Below are 19,989 nucleotides of genomic sequence, written 5' to 3' on the forward strand. Positions count from 1 at the left end.
AGGGGAGCGCGGACCCCGGGGAGCCCGACGGCGGTGGCCAGTGGGTGGCGGGGAGTTGACAAAGCCCGTCGGGCTTCCTGGGTGCGGAGGCCGGAGTCGGGGTCCGGATGCGTGGGTCCGGGGTGAGATCGGGGGTCGCCTGGTGAACCCCCGCTCCCCACCCCGCGGCGCTGGCCTCGCCGACCCCGGGCTTCAGACTTGACCGGTGCCACGGGGACCCGGGGGACCGAGACGCCGCCGTGCGCTCCGCGGGAAGCCCTGGGCGCGTCGGGGTCGGGCGGCGCGCGGACCTGGGCTTGGCGCTGGCTCGTCCGGGTTGTCCCGGGTTGCCCCGGGCTCGGGTCGGGCGCGGGGTGACGGCGGGCGGCAGCCTTGGGGGGGGGCGCCGAGGTAGCCCGCGAGGAAGTTCGTGGGGGGCGGTGCGCGGGATTTCCGTGGCCCCCGCAGCCGGGCGGAGTGGGGAGGACACTTGGGGTTCCCCCAAGCTCGTGGATGGGGGTGGGACTGGGGTGGGGAGGGGTCTCTGACGCCCCCACCCCTCCATCCTCCCTGAGGTCCCGGGCCCCGACTTCCGCGCGGCTGTCGGGTGCGAGATGGGTGAGTGGCTTTTCGTGGCTGAGGGTTTTGGGGCGCCCCGGTTCTAGGTCCTGCCTCCTGCCCTCTTTCTCAGCTTGCTTTGGCTGAGGTGTCCCTGTGGTGGCGAAAGTCAGCCCGTGATGGCTGGTGGCTTTCGCCCTTAGTCCTTGGCGTTTGTGTTCAGGGAAATGGCTCCGAGTTTGGAAAGCAAAAAAAAAATAAAAAATAAAAAATTATTTTTTTGGGGGGGATTCGCTCACGGAGGAAATGGAAGAATCTTTTCTCCCCCCCCCCCCATTTTCCTCCGTTTGCATCCTTTGTGAGGTCTTGTCTGCCTAGTGCTTTTTGTCCCGGATTAGTCTTGTTCAAGGATGGAGATTCCCAGGCATGGAGTCTTGGAGCTTTTGGCCTCCATTAAGCATTCGCTCACCTTTTGAAAGGAAAGTTAATTTTTTGCCCACATTCCAGAAGGGTAGAGTACACTGACCGGATGAATTATGCACTTGAGATTGTAAATTAGTTACATATGGTAGATACGTTAACTTGTATTTTTTTTTTTTTGGTGGGGGAAAAGGGGGCTGGTTAAACTGATGAGCTTTTCTTCTGTAATTATATGCGATTGGAGAACTATATAGGAGGCTTAAAAAATTAGTATGGCATAGCTGATAAAAACCTCTGGACAAAGTTTTGGAAGTGAGATGGTTGAATGGTCTTCCATCTCTGAATCTGTGTAGCCTTCCTCCTCCTGAGGGATATATTGCTCCCTTTACTCACCAGATTGCTTTTCTATGTAAATGAAAATAATTCTGGTTAACAGGTATGTAAGTTGAAGAAATCACTTTAAGTGTCACCTTTGGTAAAGTGAACTCAGGTTAAGATTAAGGAACTGGTTTGAAACTGACCCTTTGGCCTCAGGAACAAACTCAACTATAACTCCTCCATCCTCTCTCTCTTCTTCCAGATTAATTAAAAGAAGAATGAACTAATCTCTGAAGATAACTGGGCAGTTTTTCTTTATCTATTTTTTTTAAAATTATAGAAGTTCAAGGGGAGTCAGAAGTGGTTCTTACTGGCTTGGAGGTTTATACAAGTCTTCAGTTTGTCAGCACAGACCAACAGACCATCATTTTTAGTGGAGATATTTTCCTTCTCCTTTTTTGGTGTCCCTGGTGGCAAAAACTAAAATTGATTACATCATTTTGACTTGTATTTGGGCCTAGGTTTTATGACACAGTAATAGCTTACATTTTCCACATGCTTTGCTTAAAAACAACCACTAAACACAATCATTGTGTTGAACCTGGACATCTTGAATGGAGAAATTGGTAGCTTTATTTTAACACATATATTTGAATAAATCAAGAAAACGAAAGCCTTTTCAGATCTCTGCTTATGATTATGTTCTGTATTACAAGCAAAATGAGGAATTTTATAGCATTTGCAGTGACCTTGTACTAGAGGATAAGCAGAACCAATGCCAAGTTGCAAAATCTATTAGGAAAATTTCTCCTTGGAAATTAAAATTTCCTATGAGTAAGTCACAAGTATTCATTCACATTATTGTTTCTCTATAAGCAACAAAATGCAAATGCAAACCTCAGATTTAATTATTTAACCCAGTTAACCTAGCAATGGAAAATCTACAGACAAATTTCTCCTTGGTTCCGGGCTCAAATAAACTGAACGGGATGGGAGATGATGGCAGCCCTCCAGTGAAAAAAATGATGACAGACATTCATGCAAATGGGAAAGTGGTGAACAAGGTGCCAACTGTAAAGATGGAACACTTGGATGACTATGGCGATGCACTGATGGAAACGGATGGAGAGCATGGCAAGCGAAACCCTGTGACTGAACCTTTACATTTAAATCCCAGTTTGAAACACACCCTGGCACAATTCCATTTAAGTAGTCAGAGCTCTTTGGGTGGACCAGCAGCCTTTTCTGCTCGCTATTCCCAAGAAAGCATGTCACCTACTGTATTTCTGCCTCTGCCAGCCCCTCAGGTTCTTCCTGGCCCACTGCTCATTCCTTCTGACAGCTCCACAGAACTTACCCAGACTGTTTTGGAAGGGGAGTCGATTTCTTGTTTTCAAGTTGGAGGAGAAAAGAGACTCTGTTTGCCCCAAGTCTTAAATTCTGTTCTCCGAGAGTTTTCACTTCAGCAAATAAATACAGTGTGTGATGAGTTATACATCTATTGCTCTAGGTGTACTTCAGATCAGCTTCATATCTTAAAGGTCCTGGGAATACTTCCATTCAATGCCCCTTCCTGTGGGCTGATCACATTAACTGATGCACAAAGACTGTGTAATGCTTTATTGAGGCCACGGACTTTTCCTCAAAATGGTAGCATACTTCCTGCTAAAAACTCATTGGCCCAGTTAAAGGAAACTGGCAGTGCCTTTGAAGTGGAGCATGAGTGCTTGGGCAAATGTCAGGGTCTGTTTGCACCTCAGTTTTATGTTCAGCCTGATGCTCCCTGTATTCAGTGTCTGGAGTGTTGTGGAATGTTTGCACCCCAGACATTTGTGATGCATTCACACAGGTCACCTGATAAAAGAACTTGCCACTGGGGCTTTGAATCAGCCAAATGGCATTGTTACCTTCATGTGAACCCAAAATACTTAGGGACACCTGAGGAGAAGAAACTGAAGATAATCTTAGAAGAAATGAAGGAGAAGTTTAGCCTAAGAAATGGAAAGAGAAGTCAATCTAAGGCAAGTTTTTAAAAGTAGTAATTTGGGGGTAATGGGTAATGCTTTACTTTGAAATTGAAATTTTTTTGTAACTTTAAGAAATGTAATTGCTTATGCAATAAGAATCTTATCAGTGGTATGTTTGTATTGCAATTTTTAAGCTACAAAATATTTTTTGTATGTTTTCTCTCTTGATTTCCCAAATGAGCAGGGAGAAGTAGGCTTACTGTCATTTTCAGATAAAGAGTGAAGCCAGAGACCGTGTGTGTGTGTGTGTGTGTGTGTGTGTGTGTGTGTGTGTGTGTGTGTGTGTGTGTGTGTGTGTGTGTGTGTGGTCTTGATCTCAGGTCTGTGAGCTGTCACTTGGCCTTTCTGCTCAAGGCTGGTGTTGTACTACTTGAGCCACAGTTGCATTTTCAGCTTTTTGGTGGTCACCAGGAGATATAAGTCTCACAACTTTTCTGCCAGGCTGACTTTGAACCTGTGTCATCAGATCTCAGCCTCCTGAGTACCTAGGATTTTAAATGTGGAGCCAGGCAGAGTGACTTTCATGTAGATAAGGAGTGAAGGAATTGGGACTTTGGTTCTCCTTGGCACATCCTGCTTCTTGATGACTAAATATATTGCTTTTCTAGGACTCAAGGTAATTTACACTGTGGTGTTATCTCCCTTTGCAAATGTTGTCATGGTTAGCCAAAACAGTCTGATGGTAGGCTCAGGGCACACCTGTGGTTCTGATGCTTTTGTGCTTGGATGGTCAGCTTTGATCATGTTAAAAAAAAAAAGAACATATTTCTCTGAAGAATTTTCATTCCAGAAGTCAAAAATAATTTTAAAGCTATAATTAAAATTATGATACAGGTTAGAATACATTTTATTTTAAAGTCTAGTGTAAAATCTTATCAGCTACTAAGAGATCTTAATATTCTCATTGAATTATCCTATCTGGTAGGATAAGCTAGTATCTTAATTCTGATTAAGATTTTGGATGCCTAGGAAATAAAGATTTGATCTAGTTAATTTTAAGTATTTCCTACTTGATTTAAAATGGGTATTACATAATAACCTAGTACAATCTGTTTAAAATGTGTCAAGCATTGTTTTTGAGCTGTTTTGTAAATAAAATTTTATTTAAGTCTTACAGGAAAAGATTGACCATGATTTAAGAATGTTAAAATTTCTTCACTATTCTGATCTTTTTAAATAATGCTGTCACTTTCTGTACATGGAAGAAATGAAGTATATCAAATAACTGCAGAACATGCATGGCAAAGTCAGAGTTTAGACTAGAATTTAAGACTAGGTGTTCCATGCCTTATGATTGTGCTCTTAAGGTCTTGAGGGAAATTTAGCGTAGTTTTTAACGCAGTAGTTTTTAAGAGTGAGTAGTTTGCTTCTGAAGCTTAGTAAAGGCAATTCATTGTAAACTAATTTAGCAGAGGGTACCCTTGAAATTTCTTGCCAGTGGCTACTAGATAAGTTTATATTCTTCAGGCAGTTATTAACTGGTTTTTAAGCAGAATTGACTTGAAGCCAGTACCACAGTAGGAAACATGCTTACAGCTGTACTTGTGCAGGACTGATGTTCCTGCCCACACGGCTGCAAATGTGGAATGCCCCTTTTAATACTTCTGTCTTGCCCCCCTCCCAGGCTACCTGGGGGCTTAACCCGTATAAAGGCATAGATAGCTGCATTATTTTCCAGATACTCTCATTCTAATCTTCATTACTCCAAGCATTTTTGGGATAAACTACCTTGCCTGTTCCTGTTCTGTGTTTGGATAAAAAAAAGTAGCTAATAACAAAAAACAAAAAGACAGTGATGAATTCACTTGGGTGTATCTGCTAAAGTTTGGTTAATTAAAATTATTCCTCATTTTGGTTGAACCCATGTATCATTCCATTATATATTAATATAAATACATTTTTTATTTTGGCAAAGTGTTTTTCTCCTCCATTTCTTTTCTGGTGAAGATATGCTGTAGTTTTGTTTTGTTTTGTGGTGGTCGGGGGGCTTGAACTCAGGGCCTGGATATTGTCCCTGATACTTGTTTTGTCACAGAGCCTTCTACCACTTGAGCCATAGTACCACTTACAGCTTTTTCTGCATAGGTTATTGGAAATAGGAGTGTTACGGACTTTCCTGCCTGGGTTGGCTTTGAACCTCAATCCTTAATCCTCAGGCTTACAGGTGTGAGCCACCAGTGCCCAACTATGTTGTGATATTGCTTCTAATTTTATGTGAATTGGAGAAATTAGGAGAATTAAGAATACTTGTAACAATCAGATCTTTTTAAGAAAATAGTTTTTGATTTGTGATTAATGAATACTTGAGTGATTTTCTTTAAAAAAATATCACTGTATGTATAAGCTTACTCCTGAAAACATTGTGAGGTAGTTTTTGAAGATCTGTGAAATTACTTCCTTCTCACAGGTGACCTGGGTGTATGATGGAGAAGAATCAGTTGAATGCAGGTTTTCTGACATGAAATCCAGTCATTTTTCTGAAGCAAGTACAGTAGCAGAAACTATATTTTGAATAATGTTAACTTTTATTATCAACTTACTTTAGTGGTTCTTAAATTCTTCATAACCTGTACATATAAACTAAAGTATTTAATTGGGAATGGGGCAGATTGATAATCCTTGACTGAGGAACATTTTATTTCATTTTTATTTAATTTTATTTCTGTTTGTGAAGTTGGTTGCCATAACTCTGCCCTGGTGGCTCACATCTATAATCCTAACTACTCAAGAGGCTTAGATCTGAGGACCGGAGCTCAAAGGGAGTCTTGGCAGGAAAGTTTGAGACTCATTTCCAATTAGCCAGAAAAACAAAAACTAAACCAAACAAACCCTTAACATCTAGAGCTCAAGCTCTGACTGGCACACACACAAAACTAAACCAGGCCTTTAAAAAACATTTAATAAGACTGTGCTAAATATTACATTAACCTATTATATAAAGGACCTTATGTTTAGTGTGAATACTAATACAGTTTTGTATGCTTATATAGTTTATATAGTCAAAAAGAAACCTGAGGAAGTGGTGCTGTGACTCAAAGTGGTAGAGTGCTAGCCTTACCCAAAAGAGCGTGGGGACAACACCCAATCCCAGAGTTCAAACTCCATGACTGACAAAATGAAAGAAAGAAAGAAAAAAGAAACCTGAAGCCGGGAATTGATGGCTGATGCCTGTAATCCTAGTTACTCAGGAGGCTGAGATCTGAGGATCCCAGTTTGAAGCCAGACTGGGCAGGAAAGTCTATGAGACTCTTATCTCCAATTAATCACAGAACAAGCTGGAAGTGGCTCTTGGGCTCAAGTGGTAGAGCACTAGCCTTGAGCAAAAGAAGCCCAGGGATAGTGTCCAGACCTAGAGTTCAAGCTCCAGGATTGGTAAACAAACAACCAAACAAAAACAAAACCTGAAACTCAGTAGGCACTTGTTTGAAATGTAGCAACTTAAGGGATGGAAATTATATTTATAATATCCACTAGCTTTTTTTACATACCTAATGGCTGTTTTGTTTGCAAAGCTAGGACTTACACGTAGGAGGAATAAGTTGAGTAAGGTTAGTGTTATAAGTGAAAACTTGAATTTATTCTTGTGAAAACCTGAATTCTTTGTAGAAAGAAAAGATGTGTGTATGTGTGTGGGGGGGGTGAGAAAGCTTGTGTACACCTGTGTGTATTTTAATTTTCTATCACATAATATTTCTAATCTTCACCTGGAAACATTATATAGTCAGTATGTGTAGCCTCATTTTACAGAAGAGGAATTGGAGGCACTAGGAGGCTGGGGATCAAATTCAGGTGTTTCCGAGTCTGGATGCCATACTTTTTTTGGTTGTGGTACTTGGGGCTTGAACTCAGGGCTTCTTGCTTTTGTTAGGCAGGTGCTTTAACTTGTGTGGAGTGAGCAACACTCCAGCATTTTGCTCTTGTAACTTTTGAGATACAATCTTGCTTTTTTTTTTTTTCCCTGGTCCTGAGGCTTGAATTCTGGGCTTGCTTACTATCTCTGAACTTCTTTTGCTTGGGGCTAGTTTACTATCCCTTAACCCACAGCTGGACTTCAGCTTTTTTGTTAGTTGTTTGTAGATAAGAGCCTTTCCAGGCTGGCTTTGAATCACAATCCTCAGATCTCAGTCTCCTGAGTAGCTAGGATAACAGGTGTGAGCCACCAGCACCTGGCTTGATCTTGCTTTTTTACCCAGGGAAGGTTGGACCCTTTTCCTCTAGGATGACAAATGTGTAGTGCTGTGCCTAGCTTTTTATTAATGCAGCTGGGGGTCTTGTTGAGTTTTTGCTGAACCTTGTCTGGAACCTCTAGCCCTCTGATATATGGAGTAGCTGATGGCATTACAGGCATTAAGTACAGCACCTGACCCACCTCAGACACTTGACCCAATTCAGTGGAACAAGGGGAGACTTCAGTTGAAAGAGGGTATTTGGCCACGTCTTCCAGGAAGCTTCTCACCCACAGACATAGGGGGTTTGATCCTGAACACTTGTTTATTCTTCATTGATTTGCCCTCCAGCTATGATATTTGGGTATGGGGGCAGGATGCCCATGAGTACTAGGGTTGGATGCTGTCTTATTTAGCTTGGCCTGTCAGAAAAAAGCACTGCAGATCGATCAGGTGGAGGGCTGAAACAACACATACTCCTTTCTCACAGTCCTGGAGGCTGGAAGTCATGATTGAGGTTGGCAGGGCTGTTTTCTGGACCCCTAGAAAGTACCTTTTAAACTCTCTTGTTATTCAAGTCATAAATATACATGATCTTATACTTGCCTAGGTTTTCCTTGCTGACTTTGATCTGAGCTATTTGTGCTTTTTTTTAAACCAGGAAATGATTATTGTATTTAAAATTGTACAAATAAGCAAAACAGTTGCATTCCCAATTATTTTTCACATCTTCAGTGAGTATTCAGCTAAATCAGAACTAGATCAAATATATTTTTGTCTATGGAAAAAAGGTTACAAAGTGAAGCTATCATTTGTACATAACATTTGAAGGGTGGTATTTACTTAAGATTATTTTCAAGAGAACATTTATAGTTGAGTTTGGCCAAGGTCAAGGGAATAATAGATAAATACATTATAAGTGATTCTTCACTGTTAACAGCATATGACTGGAAATCTTTTTTTTTTTGGGTCTGGTCATGGGCCTGACTCTGAGCCTGGGTGCTGTCCCTCAGCTCTTTACAATCTTCACCTCAAGGCTAGCACCACTTGCGGCTTTTTTTTTCTGCTTATGTGGGAATCGAACCCAGGCCCTCATGCATGCAAGGCAAGCGCTCTACCACTGAGCCACCTTCCCAGCCCTCTTTTATTTATTTATTTATTTTTTATTTTCCTGTTATGAGGCTTAAACCTTGGGTTCTGAGCTCTATCCCTGAGCTCAAGGATAGCACTCTACCACTTTGAGCCACAGTGCCACTTTGGGTTTTCTGTTCGTTTTTTGTTTTTTGGGTCCGGTCTCTGGGCCTGGGCACTGTCCCTCAGCTCTTCAGCTCAAGGCTAGCGCTCTACCACTTGAGCCACAGTGCCACTTCTGGCTTTTTTTCTGATTATGTGGTGCTGAGGAATCGAACCCAGGGCCTCACGCATGCAAGGCAAGTGCTCTACCACTGAGCCACCTTCCCAGCCCCCACTTTGGGTTTTCTGGTAGTCAATTGAAGGTAAGAGTCTCACAGACTTTCCTAGCTTTGAAGGGCAATCTCATAGCTACTGAGTAGCTAGGATTACAGGTGTGAGCCAACAGCACCTAGCTGTGGCAATCCATTTTATTAAGTATATTACTAGTATATTAAAACTAGAATGTATAAAATTCAGATTGGTTTTAGATAAAACCATGTAGTTTTTATTCTGTACTTTCAGAAAAATAATATAGAGCATCTGATGCAAATAGATGTTCTAAAGATAATCAACTGAAATTTTTTTCCTCTGGTTGAGTATGAGGCTCAGTAGAAGACTATAGGCTTTTAGCATACGTGAGGCCCTGAGTTAATTCTTTAATTTTTTTTTTTCTTTTTGGTGGTGGTACTGGGTTTGAACTCAGGTCCATGTGCTTGCTAAGCAGATGCTCTTATCACTTGAGCCACAACCCAGCCCTTATTTATTTATTGCTTTCGTTATTTTGCAGATCTGGTCTAGGGCTGGCCTAGACTACAATCATCCTTATGCTGCCTGTGAAGCTGGAATGGCAGGCCTAGCTCACCATGCTCACCTTTTTATTGAGATAGAGTGTTACTAACATTTTGCCTTGGTTGTCCTTGTACGGCTGTCCTCCCTATCTGTACTTCTGAGTAGCTGACATGACAGCATGACAGGCATGAGTGCCCTCTAAAAGCATGTTAATAATTTCATTTCGTTTCATAGTTCCATTTATTTTTGCAGAGATCATTGGTGTTAAAATAGTAAAAAAAAAAAACCTTCCTCTTGTACTTTAGCCTAGAAGACATGTTTCTTGGTATAAACCTAAAGAAGATTAAGCAAGTACACTAGAAAAAATTTGTTAGCTACTAAGTATAGTTAGTTCAAGCCCCAGTTACTGACACACATACACAGACACACAGACACAGACACAGACACACAGACACACACACACACACACACACACACAAACGGAATCATTTGCATTAAAAAAAATGCTGGTGGCGGAGCTGGGAAGGTGGCTCAGTGGTAGAGCGCTTGCCTTGCATGCCAGAGGCCCTGGGTTCGATTCCTCAGCACCACATAAGCAAAAAGAAAAAAAAAAGCAAAAAAAATGCTGGTGGCTCATACCTGTAATCCTAGCTACTCAGGAGGCTGAGATCTGAAGATCCTCATTCAAAGCTAGCTTGGGCAGAAAAGTCTGTGACACTTATCTCCAGTTAATCAGTAAAAAAAAATTGGACTGGAGGTGTGGCTCAAGTGGTAGAGCTCATAGTAATAGAGTGGCCAGTGTCAGAAGAAAAACCTGAGACAAGAGTACAAGGTCCTGAGTTCAAGCCCCAGTACCAGCACAAAAAGAGAACAAGAGCTGGGAGCTAGTGGCTCATTTCTGTAATCCTAGCTACTCAGGAGGCTGAGATCTGAGGATCAAGGTTCAAAGTCAGGAAAGACTGTTAGACTTTTATCTCCAATTAACCACCAGAAAACTGGAAGTGGCCCTGTGGCTCTAGTGGTAGAGTACTAGCCTTGAGCTGAAGAGCTGAGGGACAGCTCTCAGGTCCAGAGTTCAAAGCTCCATGACTACCACCACCACCACCAACAACAACAAAAAGAAAACAAGGTCTTAGGATAAAAAATGTAGGAAGTTATCTCTTTGGTCTATTTAGCAACACTGTGTGTTGTGTGCATGTGTACATATATATATATATATATAATATGTATATATATATATATATATATAAAATATTATTATCCAAGTAGTCTTTCATGAGAGAAGTAAGCCTTGAAGAAAATGATTTCAGTTCTCCCTAGAGTAGTACCGAGGATCATTCAAAATGTGTTTGAGAAAGGTTAATTTATTATATGCAATATATGCTTTGGGGCATTTTTAATTCTCTTTAGAACTTTTAACTGTTGGGACTTGAGAGGGTCAGGAGGGTCATGAAATCAACTTAATGGGTTACCGGGACTAAAAAAGAAACATGAAATAGAATAAAAAAAGAATATATAGTGTGTCTCCTGGTCACATGTGTATGTGTATATATATATATAATATATATATATGCTGTATATAATAAAGTAGTATACTATAAGATATAACATAGTATATTACATATGTAGCTTATAGTATTTGAAGACCATAATTTAAAAATATTCTAAAATAAGATGGAGATATAAAGCTTTAGATTTCTATAAATGTTCTGGCAAATTTTTTCAGTAAAAATGTGTTTATGATACTGAAATTTCCACATGGTTAGCTAGATAGCTAGTGATAGAATGCTTCTAGCTAAAGGCCCTCCCAGTACAAAACCAAAACAAAACTGAAAATACAGCCCTCTAGCCCCCCAAAGCACCAGGATAGCCACATAGTTTTAATAGTAAATGGATTGAACTCTAAAGAATTACAGGATAATTTTTTTTATTTTGAAAAGTCTAAGGAGTTAGGATTTTTATCAATTTTATCTTATGAGGGGAGTGCCACAACACACTTTGCCAGAGGATTTTAGGTAATAGTTGTATGCTTTACTCTAAGAGCTTGAGTCCTTGCTTTGCTCTGGAACATTGTTCAGCACTTCATTGGTTTAGTGAAGTATGAGGTGAGTCTGATCTTGCAGCCTGTGGGGCAGCAAACATTTCTGTGACTTCTGAAGATGTAGCCTTGATGAGTTAGCACATACCTATTGTCTCAGTTTTGCATTAGGTTAATTAACTCTAATGATTACAATAAAGGGAGCCATAAGACTAAGCCTTAAAAATCTCCTATTAGCTCTTTGTTACCTTGCCACACTATTCCATTGCAGTTGTGGAGACATGTCACTCACATGTTGGCACTAGTGAGGAAACTTGAGATCTGAGGGATTTGGTTTTTTTCAGTAGTTGTTGGCAGCCGTTTGGTGGGGTGTGTTTTATATACTTCTTAAAATCATTTGACCACTTGTAGGTCTTAATGTTGTAGATGGTGGAAAGATCATGATAGGAACAGTCACTTCATACTTAAGGAGTTATTTTCTAGTTATATATCCTGTGATATATTTAGTAAGGTTGCCAATGATTTATTTGGGGCTAGCCCCAAAATAATGTGGGCTTATGTTATACAGCCCTTATATAATCAGTAGGAAGCTAGACTGTTAAATTACCAAACTACTTGTTTTGAATACAACAATTTAAAAATGAATTTTGAGTTGTGCATCAGTGTATGCGTGTAATCCAGCTAATCAGGAAGCTGACATCTGGAGCATTGTGGTTTGAAGCCAGCCCAGACAGAAAAGTCTGGTAGATTGCATTTCTAAAATAACTAGCAAGGGGCTGGGAAGGTGGCTCAGTGGTAGAGCACTTGCCTTGCATGCATGAGGCCCTGGGTTCAATTCCTCAGCACCACATAAACAAAAAGAAAGTGGCACTGTGGCTCAAGTGGTAGAGCGCTAGCCTTGAGCTGAAGAGCTGAAGGTCAGTGCCCAGGCCCAGAGTTCAGGCCCCACAACCGGACCCCCCCAAAAAAATTAGCAAAAAAAAAACTGGGCTAAAAGCGTGACTCAAATGGTAGAACACCAAACATGCAAGCTAAGTGGGTGCAAGGCCCAGAGCTCAAACCTTAGTACCTCCCTCACAAACAAGACTTTTAATCATTTGTAGAACTTTAAAAATTCTATTTTTTAAAAATAGGTTTTTTTTTTTTTTTTTTTGGTTGGCCATGGGGCTTGAACTCTGGGCCTGGGCGCTGTCCCTCAGCTCTTCAGCTCAAGGCCAGCGCTCTACCACTTGAGCTACAGCGCCACTTCCGGTTTTCTGGTGGTTTATTGGAGATAAGAGTTTCACAGACTTTCCTGCCCCGGCTGGCTTTGAACCGCCATCCTCAGATCTCAGCCTCCTGAGTAGCTAGGATTACAGGCGTGAGCCACCAGTGCCTGGCTAGGGTTTTTTTTGCTGTTGTTGTTTTGCCAGTCCTGGGGCTTGAACTCGGGACCTGGGCACTGTCCCTGAGCTTCTTTTTGTTTAAGGCTATCACTCTTCTACTTGAGCCACAGTGCCACTTCCAGCTTTTATGTTTATGTGGTACTGAGGAATCAAACCCAGGGCTTCATGCATGCTAGGCAAGCACTCTACCACCAAGCCAACTTCCTAGTCCCTAAAAATAGCTTTAAAAGTTGATTTTTGTTGGGATTTTGGAAGTCGTATTAGTATTTTGAGCTATTCTCAATTTTTTTAGTTCATCAGTGTTTGTCATTAGGACTTAAAAATGATAATCTGATGTAATTAAAAACTAGAATGTCACTTGAAAGCAAGGTTTATTGAACATTAGTCTAGGACTTACAAAGTTTTTTTTTGGGGGGGGGCGGTCATGGTGCTTGAACTCTGGGCCTGAGCTCTGTCCTTCAGCTCTTCAGCTCAAGGCTAGCGCTCTACCACTTGAGCTACAGTGCCACTTCCGGTTTTCTGGTGGTTTATTGGAGATAAGAGTTTCACGGACTTTTCTGCTCTGGCTGGCTTTGAACCGCAATCCTCAGATCTCAGCCTCCTGAGTAGCTAGGATTACAGGCTTGAGCTACCAGCACCCTGCTGCAAAGTTTTATTTTTTTTTTAAAGCACAAATTGGATCTTTGTACAAGAATAGTGATGACTTTAAAAAGTAGTGACAAATATGACTTTTTAAAATGAAATGAAGCCCTATATTTGTCATTGTTGTAAGACTAATAACTGTGTCATCAAGATACAATAGTTATTAAGAAATTTGATTATCAAAGGATAATGTGCATAAAGTCATAGTTAGGATGCAGGATTTAGAGAAGCATCAGTTAAACATTTCCTAATTTTTACTTGTTACAAATTAACTTTCTGTGCATATTGGGTTGTTTAAATTTTGCTTTTATAGATATTATTTGGTGTTTAGAAAAAGAATCTTTGGACTGAAAAAACATAGCTGAAATGTTGCTTATGTGTGTGGAGATGCCATCTGTTCATTTGGGGAAAGATAATGGTGGGAAGATGAACAATCAAAGCATTTAAAATACTGAGGCTCTAATCTGTCAAATGATATACTTTTCTTTGCTGAGCAATATACTGTATTTTAATGTGCAAACACACAAAAGAATAAATTTTCTGATGTTGAAAGGTAAGACAAAAGGCAATAGATTCTAGTATCTTGGTATCTGATTTGTATTTATGATCATAGCATTACTGCTGTGCCATTTAATTATATTCTTTTTCTGAAAACCTAATTTGTATGTTGACACAAATGCAGAATAGATGAGAAAATCTGGCATGTCTGTGAATATTTTGTTGTATAATATGTGCTTTTCTTAATTGTTTTTAACGTGCAGTTAGGATAATTTGTAACAAATGTGTTTATGGTTTCCCATAGCATATTAAGGAAAATTAGCGTGCAGCACTTTATCACTGTTAGTACTGTGCATTTTCCCATCACTTGTATTATTTAATTTGTATATCTGATAAAAGGCAGCCTAGAGACTTTCTGGGTCCTTCATTGAGGAGAAAGGTACTAAACGTGAAAGAGATTGTCTTGTGAATTTTACAGTGGCTAGTCATTGTGATTTCATAGTCCTGTCGTGTGTGTGTGTGTGTGTGTGTGTGTGTGTGTGTGTGTGTGTTGATTGTGCCTGGGGGTGGTCTAATCCAAGACCTTACACATACTAGGCAAATGCTCTGCTCCTGAGATACCCTCCTGAAGTGTATTAAAGTTTACCCTACAAATTAATGAGCCATACTGTCCTTCAAAATTCACTCAATAAATTGATTGTTCTCTACTGGGTGATAAGTAGTACTGATAATACAAAAAACTGTGTGTGTGTGTGTGTGTGTATGTGTGTGTGTGTATGTATTTAACCTTAAATTGCTTTTAAATTGTAGGCTGGAATCAGACATTGGGTAGGGGCTACATTTTTAAGATTATTAAGGGAATTTCCTTAGAACCACTGATCTGGGACTCTCAGCGGATTACTGTAGGAATAGTGGGAATTAAGAGGGATATGTTCTTAAATGGATGTACTACCTGCTATTTAGATGGAGTGTACAGATATAAAACAATACTGGGTTTGGATTATGAGTAATGAAAATGACTAAACTTGTCAGATTTCAAGACAAGGTCTTTAAAGAAGTGTTTGCTTGCTTTCTGAACATTTAGGCTCCCATAGCAATACTAGGAAAAGCTTCACTGCAGAAGTCACTTTTAGCAATTTTTCTCTTGGTAAGATATTGGGGTTTGAACTCATTTGGGCTTTCTTGCGCTTACGACAAAGCAGGTTCTCTAGTCCTTTTAGCTTTTGTTATTTTTCAAACAGGATCTCACATTTTAGCTGGGCAACCTGGACTGTGATCTTCCTTGTTTCTCCTCCCTGTGTTGCTGGGATGACAGATGAGCAACATTGTGCCCAGGCTTTTATTGATTGAGATGAGATCTTGGTGACTTTCTGTCTAACTGAGATCCCCGCCCCCTCCAGCTTCAGCTCCCTAAGTAACTAGGATTACAGGTGTGAGCCACTGTTCCTAGCTTAGCTTTCCAGATGTTAACTTAAAAGGTCTGAAAATCATTTATTGAGCAATATGTCTAGAATTGTTTCAGATGTAAAACTGATTTAAAAAAGGCATTTTCTTCATGGGCTTAACATTAACCATTGAATTCAAGATGCCCTTTGATGTCATGGATTTGTTAGAATAACTTACACATGCCTTTTTTAATACTGTTCCATCATAGACGATTGGAATAAAAAGTATTCTACCAATTAAGCTACTATTTTTATACACTAAGGTTTTTTTAAAAAATTTAAATGGAATGCAGGGCAAGTGCCCTACTGCTGAGCTATTACTTTTTAATTTTTTAAAATTATTTTTAAATTTTTTTTGTGTGTGTCGGTCCTGGGGTTTGAACTCAGGCCCTGGATTCTGTCCCTCTGCTTTGTTTTTGCTCAAGGCTAGTGCTCTATCTACCACTTGAACTACAGCTTCACTTCTGGATTTTTGGTGGCTAATTGGAGGTAAGAGTCTTGCTTGGAAACGTAATCCTCAGATCTCAACCACTTGAGTAGCTAGGATTGTAGACATCATCCATCCCTGCCCAGCCTCTAAGATTTCTTAAAAAATGAATATGTTAAATTAAAAAATTATTATTATAAAGTTAAGTACAGAGGAGTTTCAGTTACATAAGTCAGGTATTGAGTACATTTCTTAATTTCTTTTTGGACAGTGCCACTCCTACCCGCATTCCCAGTTTTTCCCTCCCAACTCCACCCACAAATGTCTAGTGAGTTACTACTGCTACATTAAACATTTTTAATGCATTAATCTAAGTGGTATACAAAACATAATTTAACTACATCATATTGTTTCAAGACTTAAATACCAATTACTGTACTCTTTTTAGAAGTATGGGACAATTGAGATGTATAAATTATTCACCTGTTTCAGAGGTCTCAAGTTTTTGCTCATTGAGGTAGTTTTTGTGTTTACATTTTATCTCCTTTTTAGGCTGTTAGCTGTCAGTTAACATTTATTGCTGTCATTTAGAATTTGTTGACAGAAGCATTTTATAATTTACTACCAAAACGGAGCTGTAGGCTGAGAAAACAAGTGATTGCTTTATTTTATAAATAAACTGTTGAATTTGTTCTTATTCTCAGTTCTGACCTAATGATCAGAACTGTGATGCATATTTGGATCTTCAGAATATTTGATCAGTATTTTAAAAATATTTATTTACATGTAGTCTGGACCTTCACTAGAATAGTCAATCCATTTGAAGTATTATTATTTTTTTTTTTGGTCCAGCTGTGGGGCCTGAACTCTGGCCCGGGGGCTGTCCCTCAGCTTTTCAGCTCAAGGCTAGCGCTCTACCACTTCAGCCACAGCGCCACTTCCGGCTTTTTTCTTTTATGTGGTGCTGAGGAATCGAACCCAGGGCCTCATGCATGCAAGGCAAGCGCTCTACCACTGAGCCACCTTCCCAGCCCTGAAGTATTATTTTCTTTTAACCTTGTGATCTCATTCTTTCAAATTCCTTACTCAATAATTCTTAGTTAAGATTTAGATCTCTCACTAAAACAAATTCTCTCTCTCTCTCTCTTTTTTTCTCTCTCTCTCTTTTGCTTGCTTGCTTGCTTTTTCCTGTTTTGGGCCTGGGCGCACTGTCTCTGAGCTATTTTTTTTTTCCCCCTGAATGCTAGCATACTACCACTTGAACCCTAGTTCTAATTCCAGCTTTTTTTTGGTGGTTAGTTGGAGATGAGGCTTTCCTGCCCTTGATGGCTTTGAACTACATTCTCATCAGCTCTCCTTTTTGACTTATTCTGCCTTTAACTCTTTCTTAGTCCTGTACTAAGAGTTCTCACTCTACTTGATTTGTCTGTTCATCAACTCTCTCTACTGTCCACTGTGGTACCTGTCAGCTACTTCTTTCCTCTTCCACCAGTGAGGCTTGTTTTTAGCAAGACATTCTTTTCCTGTAAGCTTAGGGTAATGACTGTAATTTGAAGTACATGGGGAAGCTTAGCAAGGAAGAACAAAGTATAAAGCAAGTCAAAGTAAGGGAGGCGTTAGTGACTATAGGTGATTTATACCCTTTCTGCCTCAGTTTCCTAACTTTGGTTGTTTTATTTAAATATGTAAAATGGAGATAATGATACTTCCTGTGTGTGCATGTGTGCCCACCCATGTGTTGGAATTCTCAGCAAGTGAATGTGTACTAACTTGCCAGTTCCTTTATCCTTTGTTTATAAGTATATAGCTTCAGTGCTTAAAAATTTGAAAGAGATTTCTAAGTTTCTGAGGAAATACAATTTACTGATACTTGTTGACAAAGTGATTTCAGAGTTAATTGGCCAAACCACTTATTGCTCTAAAAGGTCATCTAGTTAGTATTCTAACAAATACTATGGGAATGGGATATTGTGTACTTGATTATAGTAGGAAGAATAATCAGAATTTCTTAACATGGTACATTTTCAGAGTGCTATTGTTAAAAATGAGGAATTTGTTGTAGCCCATGTTAACACACTGAAACTTGGGAGACGACAGCCCTAATGAGTCTTTGAGTCAAGGTGATTAGACACAATACTTTAAGGATACACAGCTCAATAGAAGATGGCCCTTTGTGCTGGGCACCCATATCTCATACCTGCAATCCTAGCTACTCAGTAGGCTGAGATCTGAGGATCATGGTTTGAAGCCAGCCCAGCCAGGAAAGTCTGTAAGACTCTTATTTCCAGTTAACCACCAGAAATGCTAGAACTGGAGCTGTGGTTCAATTGCTAGTATTTTACCCTTGAGCACAAAAGCTCAGGGACAATGCCCAGGTGCCTGAGTTTAAGGCCTAAAACTGGAACTAAAAAATTTAAAGAAAGAAAGAAAAAAAGATGTCCCTTTGGTGGTGGAGAATGCTTGGAATGGGCCCTGGATTTGATCCCTAGAACTTCAAAAACAAAGTTGTATTTTATGCTCAAAAACCTTACCTTTCCACATTTTTCTACAGACTGATACACCACCAGGAATGGAATTACAGTCATGGTATCCTGTTATAAAACAGGAAGGAGACTCTGTTCCTCAGACACATTCATTTTTACACCCCAGGTAAGTGGATAAGCATTCATCCAACAGCTTGATGCCATGTACTGGTCTAGGAGCTTAGTTTTAAGGTTTCTCTTTAATAGATTATCTTCGAAAATTCACAAGCAAGGAATTTAATATCTTTTGTCTCTTTGTCATCATAGGAAAATCATATGGAATTCATATTGGTAGTTACTCTTATTAGATAAAGCCCAAAGAATCTAAAGAATGTTAATTGTACTGAATATGTGAGACAACCGTTACTGGTGTTTGTATGCTATTTCTAGAAGTAGGTCATTTCCTTTCTGTCCCAAGTGAAACATGAAAGTTGTCTTTTTTATTTAATTAAATGGTTTTACAAAGAGGTTGCAGTTCCACGTGTCAGATGGAGAGTTAAAACAGTTCTTTATGTTAGTGTGTAACTTTTAAAACTAGGAAACTTGGAGCTTTTATAATAGGCACATCTCTCATATTTCATATTTTATATTTTCACATGGGTTATAAGTTTCTGTTTATTGAATCCTAGGTTTTGATATGCTGCTGTAATCTGATCTCTCCAAGCATGGGGAAGAATTTCAGTCTTATTTATACTTGCACAAAATCAGTGACATATCTATTGCATTAAAACTTGTCAGGTTTTTTTTTTTTAGCAGAATACTCTGCTTTCAGATGGAAAGTTCATGAGATTGATAGGAACAATACAGATGTCCTATACACATGTAAGAGGAGCTTATCTGATGAAGTATTAATTAAATAGTTACATATTGTTTTGGTAAAGATTACATGTTATTTAAATACTTAGCTCACATTTGTTTCATGGTCCCTGCAGGTAATCTAGGCACTTTTATGTGAGCTTTGAGAAAACTGAGCAAAACTCAGTTTTAATTTTGTACAACTTGTTACCATTTTATAGGTAGAAAGTACGAATTGTATTTTTATTTTCTTTATTTTTGCCAGTCCTGGGGCTTGAACTCAGGGCCTGGGCACTGTCCCTGAGCTTCTTTTGCTCAAGGCTAGCACTCTATCACTTGAGCCACAGTGCCACTTCCATCTTTTTCTGCTTATGTGGTACCGAGGAATCCAATCCAGGGCTTCATGCATGCTAAGCAAGCACTCCAGCACTAAGCCACATTCCCAACCCTAATTGTATTTTTAAAAGATTGCCTTGTTGGGATTGATAGTAGGAGAACTGCCTAGCAGCCAGGAAGCATCCAGAGGGCCTGTTTTCTCTCTGAGCTACTAACAGTGGACCCTAGAAGCTTGTCATTGGCCTGTGTGGGCCCGGTTATAGCAGTGTAGTGGGTGATTAAACACACTGACAAAGACAAGTGTTCTGCCTTTAGAGATCTGTGGGCAAGAAAATACTCTTCAAAGTAGCATGTAGCCTGTTCTCTTTCTAGAGTAAACTTGACCTACTCAGCTGCTAAACAGCTCTGGAAAGTACTTCATGCTTTAGTTTTCAGCTGGGTTTATAGGAAGAGGAAAAGACTCCTTTTCTT

General features: G+C 39.8%; 1 protein-coding gene across 1 annotated transcript in view; it reads left to right on the forward strand.

Annotated features, from left to right (window-relative positions):
• The first annotated feature begins 1,540 nt into the window (after nt 1-1,540).
• The window catches only part of Skil (SKI-like proto-oncogene), a 28,143-nt gene continuing 9,694 nt past the window's right edge, over nt 1,541-19,989 (forward strand). The window contains exons 1-2 of the mRNA XM_013016234.1: nt 1,541-3,296; nt 18,417-18,514. Of these exons, the coding sequence (XP_012871688.1) occupies nt 2,208-3,296; nt 18,417-18,514 (1,187 nt within the window). The 5' untranslated portion in view covers nt 1,541-2,207. The remainder of the gene's footprint in view (nt 3,297-18,416; nt 18,515-19,989) is intronic.

The sequence above is a fragment of the Dipodomys ordii genome, unplaced genomic scaffold (assembly GCF_000151885.1).
Source record: "Dipodomys ordii isolate 6190 unplaced genomic scaffold, Dord_2.0 Scaffold30, whole genome shotgun sequence".
Lineage (NCBI taxonomy): Eukaryota > Metazoa > Chordata > Mammalia > Rodentia > Heteromyidae > Dipodomys > Dipodomys ordii.